Below are 15547 nucleotides of genomic sequence, written 5' to 3'. Positions count from 1 at the left end.
AACTGTAAATTTAAACATTATGGCACTTTAAGTTAATAATTTTTCTGCTGTAACAAATAGCTCATTTTTCACCCATCTTTTCCTTTGGCCCCATTACCATGGCTTTGTCTGTGACCAGGAGGCATAGGTGTAAGGAGTGAAGAATATGAAGAATACAGTATGTGAAGCCTTTTCATTTAGCTCCAATCCCACCTGAAATCTGACCTCAAATTAATTTTTCTATAGCCAGTTCTGCTAAAATGTGTACCCTAATATTTAGGCTAATCCACACACATAGACAAATGCAGATAATAATATTTGCTCAGAAACAAATGTGTTTGAGTACCAGGCTTGACATTTTTGACATTCATGTCTATGACTTACGCTCTCTCATCTTAACACTTGCTCATATGCGTGTAACTCTTGCTCCTGTACTGTTGGTACGCATCCCAAGGTTCTGTGATAGATGTTCACTGTAAGTGTACTCACATTAAATGTAGGGTGAGTGCCTTCTGCCATTTTCCAGTTTTTTGGATATGATTAGTTTCTGAATTGCTTGTGGTGTTCTGGATATGATTTAATATTACAATCTTGAGAACCAGAAATTTAAGAAGCAATTTATACAGACTTCTATTTTTACTTTAGGACATGTTTAACAGGCAAAATACAGGGTGACGATTTTTGTAAGTTACAAAAGTCCTTTGACATGTATACATTTAGTTAGTAGATACTTAGGTGTTACCAGTGAGGACTCAGTAAATATACCATTATGAAGGCTCTTGAGGCTAAAACCATATGACTCTAGGGATATTGGTGTGCTGGCCTGTTAAAAATTGGCTGCTGGGCTTCCCTGGTGGCGCAGTGGTTGAGAGTCCACCTGCCGATGCAGGGGACACGAGTTCGTGCCCCAGTCCGGGAAGATCCCACATGCCACGGAGCGGCTAGGCCCGTGAGCCATGGCCGCTGAGCCTGCGCGTCCAGAGCCTGTGCTCCGCAACGAGAGAGGCCACAACAGTGGGAGGCCCGAGTACCGCGAAAAAAAAAAAAAATTGGCTGCTGTTGGATTTTTTTTAAAGTGTTTCTTTTTTTTTTTTAATTTTATTTATTTATTTATTTATGGCTGTGTTGGGTCTTCGTTTCTGTGCGAGGGCTTTCTTTAGTTGCGGCAAGCGGGGGCCACTCTTCATCGCAGTGCGCGGGCCTCTCTTGTTGTGGAGCACAGGCTCCAGACGCGCAGGCTTGGTAATTGTGGCTCACGGGGCTAGTTGCTCCACGGCATGTGGGATCTTCCCAGACCAGGGCTCGAACCCGTGTCCCCTGCATTGGCAGGCAGACTCTCAACCACTGCGCCACCAGGGAAGCCCCAAGTGTTTCTATTTTGATACACTTTAATAACTCTAAGAGGTATCACTCACTATATTAAAATACTGTATATAGTAAAAAAAAATGTTTATAATGACTTTTTTTTGATCACTAGAGAAAAATAAGTTTATAATAACATACAGTACTTTAACAGTAGAGTCCCACAAAAAGGCGCTGTTGGATTTTAAAATTGACAATCTGACTTGTGCTTTGGGGTTGCTGGTATAATTATGGGAAAACATGAGCTTGATGACAGATCATACTTACATATTTGTTTCTGTGGTTAGATGACACTGTTATCTTCTTTGCCTTTTCAGGAGTCCAGCATGAGTAATTTGGGTACTGAGAGGATAGGCCACCTCATTAGTGACCCTCGGCAGAAAGAGTAAGTATTATGTATTTACTGGCTATCTTAGCCTTTTCCTTGAAGGAGGCAGCAGGGGAACGTTTTATGAAAGAACCTAAAAATTCGATTGTAGAGCTGAAAAAGAAGGTTTTAAAGATGGGTACTTTATAACAGTTAAAATGGCTAACACCCTAAACTCACGAGAGTGATTTTTTTTCCTTTCTAGACTAGTTTTTATTTCTTTGCTATTTATGTCTATAGGTGCTGCATTATAAAAGTAGCCTCCAATAAGGATATTATATTTTAAATTCATTTTTCTGTCTCTTAAAAATTTTTTTGTTCAAAATGGCTGATTGCCTCTGTATTCTCCTATATGGTCTTCCCATTTTTAGACCTCTAGACAGAGAGATATCTTTTTGTTCTAACTACTGTGATAAGTGCCACTGGAAAGCCTATGTGTAGCTATAGGAAAATCATTCCACCCTTTCTTGTGACAGCCTTGTCCCCTAACATGATTGGCTCTTTGGTGTCTCCACTACATGTCATGGTCAGTATCCAGTTATACTCCTATACCCATCCAGCCTGGTTGAAGTTTTAATCTATAAAATAGGCAAGATGTGGTTTATGCCTTTGTTGAATTGGGGATCCTGTTCTTATTGCACAGCTGAGAGTGCATGGGTGTCACACCACCATCTTGAGATTTTTTAAAAGTGTCTAGTCTTCTACATTCCATTAAAAGGCTTTTTACTTTGAAGAGTTATTTTCTGCAAAAAAGTTCATACACATTTAACATCTCTCTCCTTTTCTCTTCCAACTCCATTTTTTTCCTCATTTCTTTGTCTTCATTAACCCAACATCTTTTTATCTTCTCTCTAATAATGTTCCTACCACTTCTTTTATTGTTTTCTTTGCTCTTATTCTCTCCCTCTCTTTAGTTTCTGGTTACCATCAGCTGGGAAAAGAGAACGAAATCAGGTGAGATTGCTTTTCTTTGTCATCTTTATTTTATCATTTGATTTCCTTTTCTTTAGAAAGAATAAAGCGTTGGCTTCTGATTTTCCTCACATTTCTGCTTGTGCACATGAGGTAAGGTTCTTGTTCCTTATGTTATTCTGATTTTCTTGGAGGACTGTTTTCCAAGAATATCTAGTATTCACTGATAAGAACTGTCACTAATTCCCCTTTTTAGTTTCAACTTGTGACCTTCAGTTTATTACTTACAACACATATTTCATAGGAATGCAGTTGTCATTCTGGTTTCGAACTTTGCAGTAAGAAATCAGAATGCATCAGCATCCTGTGCTGAGAAGTACAGTGTTGAATCCTAAACATATGAAGCAGAGGAAGGTAGAGCTACTTTGGGTAAAGTGGGATCGAGGCCTAGAGCCTCTTACTCTTTTACCCTAGCTACCCCTGAGGGGGCCCTTGGCATGTCTAATCCTTTATAGGGGTCATAATTTTAAAATTACTGACAGTGACTCTCAATATGTTCCTTTAACGTTTGAGGCTTTTGAGTTTTGCTGGGAGAGAGGTTGCTTTACCTTGATGATTAGTTGTAAAATAGATGAAGACTGATAGGTAAAAATTCTCAGGCTTTCTATCGCTCCATCGTTTTTTTGTTTTGTTTTGTTTTGTTTGACTGCTTATTAGCTTGTTAAGTTGATAAACATTTTAGACTTGGAACTTTCATCTTGAAGTTACTGTTTCAAAATGAACTAGAACAGTGGTACACCTAACTGGTGTGTATTTATTATATGATTTTAGATGGCTTATGGATACAGAATTTTTACTTTAAGTTCCAATAATTTACTTTAGAAACATGTGATCATTCTATCAAACTTGTTATTTCATAGAAATATAGTAAGGACAAGGGTGAGTAAAGATAATTGATATGAAGAAAAATATTAAATAAGAAGTAGAGCAGGTGGTGGGCAGATAAAGAGAAAGTCATTAAGGTGGGATGTGAGAGATTGCAGTTTGGGGAACACTAAGCTAGGGTATTAATTGTGTTTGCATCAGAGGATCTAAAGGCAAAGAGACCTGTGATGATCACCTAGTCCAGATCTGTTATTTACAAATGAGATGTGTTATTTACAAATGAAGTTTAAGCTATTTGCCCAAAGTCATACAACATTGAGACTGGAACCTCTATGACAGAACAGTTGCTTAGTTTGTATACTTTTTAAGTCCCTTTGAAATTACCATTTCAGTGTTCTTCTAGTGTTGATATATATTTACTTCTCAAATTTTGGGGAAGGAGTACTTATTGTGGAAAAAATCCAAAGAAAGGTAGCCAACATAAAGTGAGGTACTTTTATTACAGTGTCCTAGTTGATCCTTACAGCCCCCTTTTGAGGTGAATAGGTGTTTTACAGATGAGAAACTGAAATAACTTGTTAAACCGAAAGTAATATTTTATGTAGCCCTCACAATAATCCCATAAAATAGGTAAGACAGATAGTGATACGTCTATTTTACAGATGAGGATAGTAAAGGTCAAAGAGATTTTGTGGTTTTTTAATATATGGCAACTCAGTTGTAGGCTGGAACTAAACGTTGGGTATTCTAATTCTTAATCTAGTTCTGTTTCCACTACACTGCTGCTGGTATGTGCTAACCAGTTATTCACTGGAAACATCTGCCAGGATAAGGAAATGAAAAGGTAATTTCATGCTAGTATTCTTGGGAACAAGGGCTGATAATCAGTAGGCATGAGTTCCCTTTATGTTAGTTAGAAAGTACTATCTTTTGCCATTTAAGTAATTATTGTGTATCAGAAGTTTTTGAAAAATTGTTGCTTACCAAGGAGTAGTCTGGTTTTTGAGGCGTGCTAGATCAGTTATGCTACATTCTTGGGTACACTGTTGAATATGCACAGCTTTATTGAATGGTGTCTGTGTATGGCAAGAGAGTTGAACAGTGAAAGGGCAAAAGTAAGCAAGTAGCAGGTAGCCCTTTAGGATCAGGTCTGTTTCATATAAGCCATACTGAAATAATCTCATTTATTCCTGCAGTTTAATCCTCTTTCTCCCCTTTACTCCCTGGATGTTCTTGCTGATGCTTCTCACCGAAGATGTTCACCAGCACACTGCTCTGCCAGGTAATTGTCTTCGAGTGACTTCTTTTCTAGATGATACTATTTCCTTTGTATAACACTTTGCAAATTAGAGTATGTTAGTGTATACTATCCAATTTGATCTTTTCAACAACCTTTTGAGGTCAGTAGTTGTTTTATAGGTGCAGAAACTGAGGCAGAGTGTTGAAGTTCTCTCCTTTGGTCACATGGCTAGGATGTGATTTAAATCTCAACTTTGACCTAAGTTCTGGCTCCTATTCCGTATTCCTTCTCCTAGAAGCCCCTTCCTCAAAGAACATTATTAATAGTCCTTGCCATGACCTGCAAAACCCTGCATGATCTGACTCCTGCCTTCATGTCCAGCCTCCTTTCATAGACTTTGTCCTCCTCATGGGGAAGAGATCCAGCTGCGCCAGGGAGCTCCATTTTGTTCTTCAAAAATTGCAACCCTTTCCTGCCGCTGAACCTTCACACGTGTTCCCTTTGCCTGGACTGCCTTCTTAGAGCTCTTCCGATGATTGGCTCCTTCTCACCTCAGCTCAGGCCACCTCCTCAGGGAGGACCTCTCAGACCGCCCTGTCTAAAGGGGCCACCTGTGCCACTCACCATTCATTATCTCTTTCCTTTAGAGCTTTAGTCACAGTCTGAAATGACTTTGTTTATTGTTTTTTTTTTTTTCTTCCTACTTCCCCCCGGGTTTCTCATTAGAATATAAGCTTCTAGGTTCTGGGACCTTGTCTTGTTCCCTGATATGTCCCCAGTACCTAACACAGTGTCTGGCACTTACTGGGCATTCAGTATATATTTGTCAGAAAGAATCCTGCACCTGCATAGCAGAATGAAACCAGTGCCTCTGAATATAAATTCTCTTAAGTTGGGTGACATGCAGAGTAAATATGGTTTCAGTGATGGCATGCCCTAGCAGGTTTTTGTGCACAAGGAGCAACTAATAGGCTGAACCATAGAACTTTTATTACTTCTAGTGGCACAAAGAATTTTTTTCCAAGGTTCTGATGATTTTTTTTTTCTGTTTTTCTTCCTAACATATTCTTAAGTGGATATGTTCATAGATTTGGGGTGCAGGCTGCACAAAGAAATTATTCTTTCATGGATACAGTTAGAACTTCTGCTGTGGGCTGTAATAATAAACTCTGCACTATAACCTACTGCCTAGCCTTCTACTGGAAAAGTAGTATTTCAATAGGGAAGTCATTTGAAAAGAGAGACTATCACACATGGTGTTAACTAAGAACTTGGAGGATTAGGGGATCTTAATAAATTGCTGTAAGGCCTTTTCTTTAGTTGCATGCTGTTTAGTCATCATTCATTCATCATTTGCTGACTCCCTACTGTGTGCCAGGCACTTTGTTTAGGTACTGCCCCTGTCTATCCTCATGAGCTTCTATCCTCATGGGAAGGTCAGGTGTGGAAATGGAGAACTACAATTTGTAGTGACAAGTGCCTAAAGGTGTGCACCAGAGTGATAGCAGCACAGAGGAGCAGCTCCTCACTCAGGCTCAGGGAGCTTTTCTTAGAGGTGGTGGTGCTCAGGCTGTCTTGGAAGATGAGATTTCAATCCATACGAAAGCAGTCCTCCAGCTATTTGTCTTTTTTTTTTTAACATCTATATTGGAGTATAATTGCTTTACAATGTTGTGTTAGTTTCTGCTGTATAACACAGTGAATCAGCTATACGTATACATATATCCCCATATCTCCTCCCTCTTGCGTCTCCCTCCCACCCTCCCTATCCCACCCCTCCAGGTGGTCACAGAGCACCGAGCTGATCTCCCTGTGCTATGCGGCTGCTTCCCACTAGCTAGCTATTTTACATTTGGTAGTGTATATAAGTCCATGCCACTCTCTCACTTCATCCCAGCTTACCCCTTCCCCCTCCCTGTGTCCTCATGTCCATTCTCTACATCTTCATCTTTATTCCTGTCCTGCCCCTAGGTTCTTCAGAACCTTTTTTTTTCTTTTTTTTTAGATTCCATATATATGTGTTAGCATACGGTATTTGTTTTTCTCTTTCTGACTTAGAGTCTGCAGACTCTAGGTCCATCCACCTCACTACAAATAACTCAATTTCGTTTCTTTTTATGGCTGAGTAATATTCCACTGTATATATGTGCCACATCTTCTTTATCCATTCATCTGTCGATGGACACTTAGGTTGCTTCCATGTCCTGGCTATTGTAGATAGTGCTGCAGTGAACATTGTGTTACAAGCCCCTTTTTGTTTTTGTTTTGTTTGTTTTTTTAATAAATTTTTAAATTTTATTTTTACTTTTGGCTGCGTTGGCCCTTCATTGCTGCACGCAGGCTTTCTCTAGTTGGGCTCAGTAGTTGTGGCTTGCGGGCTTAGTTGCTCCACAGCACATGGGATCTTCCAGGACCAAGGCTCAAACCTGTGTCCTCTGCATTAGCAGGTGGATTTTTAACCACTGCGCCACCAGGGAAGCCCCATCTTTTTGAATTACGGTTTTCTCAGCGTATATGCCCAGTAGTGGGATTGCTGGGTCATACGGTAGTTCTGTTTTTAGTTCTTTAAGGAACCTCCATACTGTTCTCCATCGTGGCTGTATCAATTTACATTCCCACCAACACAGCTGTTTGTCTTAATACCAAATAAAATCATGGCTGTGTGTGGTCTTTGGAAGGACTGTATAAGTAACACCATGTCATGTCAGATGCTGAAAGTGTATTATTTGCCTTTCTCCCTTTACCTTTGCTGCCTAGAACTGTGCTGTGCTGAGATTGGTATCCATGCTTTTATCAGGTTTCCTGTTGCCTTTAAGGCCTTATCCTGGTTGGAGTGGGTGTGAGCTTCTTGTTTCTTTGTGTATCTCATTACCCACATCATTATCTTCGTTCTTTTACCAGCAGTGCTGGTGGCTGGACTTGGAAACATAAGGAAGCCTAGGCTGTGTTTCTGGTGCACTCAGCTCTAGGGAAATATTGCTTATTGCTTCAGACCATTGCTGAAAGCAAGATGAGAGAATGTGGGCAATTATAGCTCATCCTTGTCCTGCCTGACATCATTCCTGGGCCAGTGGATACAAAGTAGGTTGCAAACATGAAGGTTCTTTGGGGTAGAGGGAAGAAATTTAAAAAATTTTTAAATGTATTTTAAATAAATACAGTTACTTATTATCATCCTTAAAATTTTTTTTTTGCTTTCAGTTGTACATATATTAGTCTAGCAGCACATATTTTTGTTTTATGTGTGTGTATTACATATATAAGGAGGGTTTGTTCAGATTTTTTCCTGGTGAGGGTGCACAATCAATGGTTTGGCAACCCCTGATCTGTGGGAAATGGTCAGCACAAGTGACCTATGCAGGTTTTAGGAAATGTGGATGATGGTCTCACTTAGCCCTCGGGGCTCCCTGTTTTCCCTAATAGCAGGGTCCCTGCCCGCTAAGTAGTCAGTAGAGAAGGAGCAGTCTAGCTCCAGTGTGGCTGACTGATGAGATCAGATTCACAAGTGGATGGTGGGCTTTGTAAAGAGTGGACTGTTTAACAAAGCCTGGCACCTAGGAAGGAATGTTAAAGAGTGCTGGTGGTAGGGAAGAGGCAGGTGAATGACCGTATGAAAAACTGTTTCGAATGGAAATTTTATCTTTTTCTTATTCTATTTTATTTGTAGTAGGAAAAGATTTCTTTCAAAGCATCTGGGCAGCATTGGGAATTTCATACCCATTATTAGAACGATTTGTGTGTGTGTGTGTGTGTGTGTGTGTGTGTGGTGACTATGTTATCATTAGGGGTATAATTTTATTTTGCGAAGAGAGAAGTGTTTCCTGTTTTATCACAGCTTTCCCCGAGGAGGGCTGGTGTATTAATTTGCTGTATTGCCTCCTGGCTGTTCCCAGGCTGTTTTTCCTCTTCATCATGGAATTTTTAATGGCCCTACTGCCTCTTGGGAAGCATGTGAGGAAGAGTTCCTTGGGGAGTGCTTCCCTTTTTTCACGTGCCTATAATTACTCTCCTGTAAGAGCACAAAGAGTTTGATAATCATGCCTGAACGGTGAAGATTTCCTCCTTTCGGGTTACTGAGCTGAGGCTGCCTGCTGCCTGGACATGGCCAGTTCCACTCCCCCAAACCCTCAGCTGTGTGAGAGGGAGTGCTCCTCAACAACCCCCTTCCTCACCGCTGGAGCCTTAACACAGCTCTGGTCTCTGCGTGAGGCCTGGGGACCGCTGGGGGGCGATGAGTGACCTCAAGGTACTCTCCTGTTTAGAATTTCATTGCTATAAACAAAGAAATAACAGGACCTTGATTTTAAGACAACGTTTGATTGATGTGTCATTTTAATACAGCCCACATGGCAAGTGCAATGAGAGCGAGTCTTTGTACCACCTAATCGATTTGTGGGGCTAAGCGGTTTTCAGAAGTGCCACTCTAGAAATAAGTAAGTTTGGTGGTTTTCATCCCTGGCTGTACTCTTGAATCACCTGAGAAGCTTTAAAAAATATATCCATGCTGGGCCACCAGGTCCCAAGATTCTGATTTAATCGGCCTGGGATGAGGCCCAGGCATTAGCAGTATTTTGAAGCTCCCAGGTATCTCTAATATACAGCCAGCGTTGGGAACTATCACCCTAAATGCATGTGGTTTTATGACTGGTGCTTTGTAATTTGCTTAGCAGGAAATCCCATTTCATAATTGGTATGAGCTCTGTGCTTTGCTGTTCTGAGCACAGTTCTATATGGGAGGTAGAACCCTGGGCTTCACGTAGCTTTGGAGAACTGCTGCAGGTGAGGAAGAGAGTGCTAGGGTCTAGTGCAGTGCCCAGCACATAGTGATTAACAAATGGGCAGAGTTGGTGGGTGGGTGTGTGGGTAGTGGGCAGGGTACCCAGATGAAATTCGTAAACCAGCTGTTTTGGTTTGGTTGTTTTGGTTGCTGGTATTGGGCTGTTGCTATTAAAGTAGTAAGACTTGGTTCCGGTATTAAGGATTGCTGCTGCTCCAACAGCAGATGGTGTGATTGGTGTTCTGGTAGAGGCGGTGGTATTGCTGTCAAGGACACAGTCATGGAATGGTAATAAGGAACTAGTGCTGTAGGCAGCTTTTCCCAAAATGAGAGATTTATTGATTGTGAAGGATAGCTTTTTTTTTTCTTTTTTAACCATTATTGTCTTAGAAAACCATAACTGGAACTTATCAATTGCTACATCTCTTTGTGTGATACACAAGTCACCAGTTGTAGTTTTTGAGTATCTTGCGGCAGTTTTGAGTTTTCTCCAACTTTCCTGACCTTTCCTCTATTTGGGGTGGTGACTTGGTAATGTATCACCATTTCCATTTATTCCTTCTTAATCTCATATTAGTGTGAGGCAGACTCAGGTAAGAATCTTGGCTTTACCTGGGTGAAAGACTTAACCTCCCCATACCTCAATTTCCTCACCTTGAAAATGAAAATATTAATATTTTGGGGGCTAGTGGGGCTCAAAATGAAATAATATATTTGAATATTTAGCATACTGGTAGCTAAAATTATTATTTTTGTTATATAGTTACCACCCTACACTGTTCTTAGGATAATTGCAGTTTTACAAACCTTGAGTTGGCTTCCAGAGTTGTTTGCTAATGAGAAGTAGTACAGCTTCCTGAGGTGCTTAAAATGACCTCAGGTGGACTATAAGAGGAGTCATTTGGACAGTGCTGGGTGAAAAAGAGAGACCTTCCTGCCCGATAGAGAGTTGAAATGTGATAGGCTGCACTCATTGTAATTCATTTTATCTGTTCACAAACGTTATGATCTGCATATCAGAGTTGTGTGCCCAGCTGGCTGTGCCACTTGACAAGGAGTTTCAAAGAGCAAAAAGAAGACTCAATTCATACTGTTTATTTTGACCTTTGGAGCCATAGTAAACAGCCTCAGGTTTTACCTCAGGGCTTGGGGGAAAGAACCTTTTATTAGTCCTCTATCTGTTGGGATGCTGTGATGCACAGCAGCTCTTGCTCACCTCTTTAGTGCCTTGGTTTTGGTCATGTGTTAGAAAATGTTTCTGCTCTAATGTTGTCCATAAGGCTGCCCAATCCTACTGGAATTCCCATTATATAGTACACAGTTCTGGAATCTTTTGTCCGCTGTTGGACAGTCTTGTTTATAGCAGCTCTCAGCCAGCTGGCATCTTACTGCCAGAGTGGAATGATGAAAGCATTTTCTCTCTCTCTGTTTTGCTATTGTAATATACCCATCCTTCCAACTGATGTGAAACTATTCTGTTCCTGTGGGTGACATGAAACAGCTTCATGATATGCTGACCTTGGCCCAGCCAAGGGAAGTAGATTACGGAGAATTTTCAGGTGCTAGTGAGCAGTTTGTCGTAGACTGCTGAGGGTTAGTTAGGTTTGCGTGAAAACACTAGTGGGATTGCTAGGATCTCTTCCTATTAGATAAAGCTCCTTTGTGTCCTCTAATTGTGAGGTCGTTTTCTCTCTCTGGCTGCTTCTAGTGTCAGAAGGCCTGGATCCTCTCATACGTGCAAGTCTGTGAAAATACATTTCCCCTACTGGGTGTTTGATAAATGTCAGTTAAGCCTGAAGGTAAAAATCATATGCGAGGAAGGGATTTCTACGTCCTTAGATTTAATCCTCTTTTACCACAATTTACCTTCACACTTCCCTTGTTCCTTGATTACAGCTCAGTGTCTTGTATCTGTTAGTTCTTTATGCATCGGCCTCCCTCACTATGTTGTGAGCTCCTGGTGGACGGGCCCTTGGCTCAGTCATCTTGTATATAACCTCTCCACATCCAGCATAGTGTAGGCTTCCATAAATTTTTGTTAAAAATAATTGAGGTGGGGCTTCCCTGGTGGCGCAGTGGTTGGGAGTCCGCCTGCCGATGCAGGGGACACGGGTTCGTGCCCCGGTCCAGGAAGATGCCGCAGAGCGGCTGGGCCCGTGAGCCATGGCCGCTGAGCCTGCGCGTCCGGAGCCTATGCTCCGCAACGGGAGAGGCCACAACAGTGAGAGGCCCGCGTACCACAAAAAAAAAAAAAAATTGAGGTGAATAGATTAGTAATTAAGGAGAATAATTGGAATATATGATGTATATGACCTATGGTCCTTAGAAATATCAATAATTTTTTCCTGATGTTACTTATTTTTGTGTGCTTAAGGAAAAGTACAGCAAATAAATACCTTTTCCCAATAAATTTTATTTTTATTTCATACCAAAAACTGAACTTTTCAATGAGTTTTTAAAATGAGTGATTTTTGAAGGTGAACCATTCCTTAAATTCGCTTGCCATCGGCAGATAAAGATTGTTTTCTTTCCTTAGGAGTGACTCTAAACATCTTTGTTCTAAATCTAAAGCAGTCACTTCAGTTATTTTTTGCCAACATTGGTTCTATTAAACATGCATGTATTTCTCAAAGTAAGTTTTGTTTTTGTTTTTCCCTAAAAGTACATTCCTGCCCCAGGGACATAGTGATCTGCCTAGTTTCCTAAGTAACACTGCAGTTTTAACAACTCACCTGATCTTTTCAGTTACCTGCAGTAAAAAATGAAATAGATTTGTTTTGTTTATGTGTGGATATACAGAATACTCTTTCAATTAATTGTTAATCTTCAGCATTCACCTTCACATTTATGAAGTGAATTTACTGATTCTTCCTGAAGTAAGAATTTTTAAAGAGTGTATTTATTATTTTTAACGTTCATTCCACCTCCACCTCCCTAAGTTCTTTTCGGGAAATGCTGCTGAATGTGATGCTTTTAGGGGAAGTACTGACCTGGCATTCATGCTGTGAAAGAAGTAGTGCCCAAAGAGTACTGAGGCCCAGATCAGATGAAACAGAAAAAGAGTGAGCTTCGCTGTCTGTCTTTTCTCTGGGTTCATTGCTTGCATACTGGGGAACAATACTTTCATCTACATTTATATTCATTTAGTCATTCTGTTATTCTTTAAGTTAAATATTTAGATTTGTTTTATGGACTAGCTTGGCTTTGGGAATTTGGTCTGTTTTTTTTAGCTCAGTAATTTTCACAGTAGGTAGAAGCTTATGAGAATTACCTGAGGAAGAATTTCAAAATAAACATTACAGATTCTTCTCCTATCCCAGCATGGTGGGAGATGTGTATTTTGTGAAAGTTCCTTACATGATTCTGATAACCATATGCCACTTCAACTGAGAAGGAAGTTTTAACTTGGTAGAGATTTTAGCTTAACTAATACTTAGCCTTTTTTGCCCCTGCATAATTGAAAGGTCCTGTCCCTCCTCACACAGTACATGGTTCAACACAAAAGCAACTGTGTACTGCTCTTAAAAAGAGTTTTTAAAAATCTAGTTAAATCTTCTGCCGTTCAACCTATAAGGATGGGGGTTTGTGTGTTGGTGAGAAGGGGAAGCTCACACTCTTCTCCTGTCCTTTGTGATGCCTCGCCTGTGTGTTGTCCCTTTTCAGTTTCTGTCTTGTGAGACAGCGACACAGAGTAAAAGAACACAATTTTCTTTTTGTTCTTCAGAATACAAAAAAGTAGTTTAATAACGAAAATAATGTAGTAGTTTATAATAACCAAAATATAAAAGGTCTACAAAAAAGTAACATGATACATTCGTGCCCCGGTCCGGGAAAATCCCACACGCCTCGGAGTGGCTGGGCCCGTGAGCCATGGCGGCTGGGCCTGCGCTTCTGGAGCCTGTGCTCCGCAACGGGAGAGGCCACAACAGTGAGAGGCCCATGTATCGCAAAAAAACAAAACAAACAAACAAACAAAAAACCAGTTTATTTTGGGCTTCCCTGGTGGCGCAGTGGTTGAGAGTCTGCCTGCCGATGCAGGGGACCCAGGTTTGTGCCCCGGTCCGGGAGGATCCCACATGCCGCAGAGCAGCTGGGCCCGTGAGCCATGGCCGCTGAGCCTGTGTGTCCGGAGCCTGTGCTCCGCAACGGGAGAGGCCACAGGAGTGAGGCCCGTGTACAGTGAAAAAAAAAGTAACATGATACAAAAATAAAACAACACGAATTAAAGAAATAACACATTAAACAGAAAGGGAGCCAAGTGGTTAAATACTTCTAAGTGAAAATGGGGGTGGGGATAGTTCAGTCTATTTTTCTTTCCCTTCCTTAATGCTTTATGTCTACAATTTATAGATATGGAATTTTGGGGGATAAACAGAAAATTGGAACTGCCTCTTGAATAGGAAGCTGAGCTGCAGCAGTTGCCTGCCGCCACGCACAGGTCCTCAAAGAACACAAGGGGCCCTTCCAGCCCACACAGAGTGCTCTCCACTCCTGTGCAGGCCTCTCCTAACGTTCTTAATGTGCTGCACAGCACGGCAGGTTCATCTCCTGTCTCCTTTAACTCTCCTGCTCCGAGCACCCAGCTTCCTCTTGACTTTCCCCTGGCTCGTTCTGAGTTCCCGTCCTTCTTTGTCCTCTAAGGCAGCGGTTCCCAACCTTTTTGGCACCAGTTTCATGGAAGACAGTATTTCCACAGACAGGGTGGGGGGATGGGGGATGGTTCAGGCAGTAATGTGAGAGATGGGGAGCGGCAGATGAAGCTTGACTCGCTTGCCCGCCACTCACCTCCTGCTGTGCGGCCCGGTTCCTAACAGGCTGCGGACTGGTAGCTGTCCGTGGCCCAGGGGTTGGGGACCCCTGCTCTAAGGTTTTTCCCAAGTAGGGAAAATTAGATTTCCCCAAGCTGTAAACTCTACCATTACTAGGGTTCACTTGGACCTGTCCTACTGTAACAGTTCGGCTGTGTCTCATCCTCCCTCCCCATATCTTTACTAGGAAGGCACACAGAGAAGATATACCTTCTGTACTCAGCCCTAAGTTGTGAAGTTATTCTACTTCTTTTGAAATAGCTCTCCAACCTGGAAATGATCTTAAGAGAAATGTTTTAAGAGGGAAGGAGCACTAAGCTGAATTTTAGGAATGAACATGACTTCTCTTTATCTCTGCCTCAGTTTCTCTCTTATGCAGATTCTGTAAGTAGGAAAGCTGTGCAGCTGGAAATGGGACTAGGCTACAAGCCCATTAGGGAAGAGACTGGTGTTGTGTTCACCACCGAACCCACCCAGTGCTCAGTAAAAACTCAGTAAACAATGAAAGGAGCAAAAAAAAAAACCCTCCTGAGTAGAAAGGCAATAGTCCACACAGAAATATGTACTTTTACAACAAAATAAGGTTATTGACTTAATAAACTGTGTTACCTGGTTTCAGAAAGCCTTCAGTTCTTTCCTAAGTTATAACCAGAGGAATTTACAAAATTTGAAGGCATAACAATTAGGAGTGGGAATGGGGTGGCAGAAGTAGATCGTTTACTGCAGAGAAGTTACAGGCTGAAGGCTTAGCAGTCAGGGTGGGGGGTCGTTTAACGTAGGGACAATTAACCCTGAAGCCCTTAACATCACCGAGCAGGGACGAGTGGGGATCCAAGAAGCAAGGCCTAGAGGGGCTGGTAGTGCAAGGGCCACCTAAGCCTTTGAGTCCACAGCAGCCTTCTAAGGACATTGCACAATATAGTGCAGTGAGTAACTATGTGCAGAATAGTAGGTAAGTAATACTTATTTTCATTTTACTGAAATAGATAAGCATTTAAAAACTGCCATATTTCCATTTAAAGCGGTTAAAAATGTAAACATTTTGGTACATAAATGGCTTCATCTTTTTACTCCAAAATGTGTCATTCCTGGAAAATGTGAGATAAATGTTACTTACTAGATCCATAAAGGAGTGATAATATGTGCCTTCAACCATCTTACTGACATACATCAAACATGAAGAGCTGTGAAATGATGGATGGTGTGTAAATAAAAGG

At 41.3% G+C, this 15547-nt stretch overlaps 1 protein-coding gene across 4 annotated transcripts in view; it reads left to right on the top strand.

The window, feature by feature from the left end:
• Positions 1-15547, top strand: part of GPATCH2L (G-patch domain containing 2 like) — a 66356-nt gene that overhangs the window by 24115 nt on the left and 26694 nt on the right. For 3 of the 4 annotated variants that reach the window (XM_060004147.1, XM_060004145.1, XM_069540414.1), the window contains exons 6-8: positions 1659-1726; positions 2719-2773; positions 4702-4787. In XM_060004147.1, the coding sequence (XP_059860130.1) occupies positions 1659-1726; positions 2719-2773; positions 4702-4787 (209 nt within the window). Of the gene's footprint in view, positions 1-1658; positions 1727-2622; positions 2663-2718; positions 2774-4701; positions 4788-15547 lie in introns of all 4 variants that reach the window. The other variant, XM_060004148.1, reaches the window with a different exon arrangement.

This window comes from Delphinus delphis, chromosome 2 (assembly GCF_949987515.2).
Source record: "Delphinus delphis chromosome 2, mDelDel1.2, whole genome shotgun sequence".
Lineage (NCBI taxonomy): Eukaryota > Metazoa > Chordata > Mammalia > Artiodactyla > Delphinidae > Delphinus > Delphinus delphis.
Note: the sequence above shows the minus strand (reverse complement) of the source record. Positions and strands in the feature narration are given on the sequence as shown.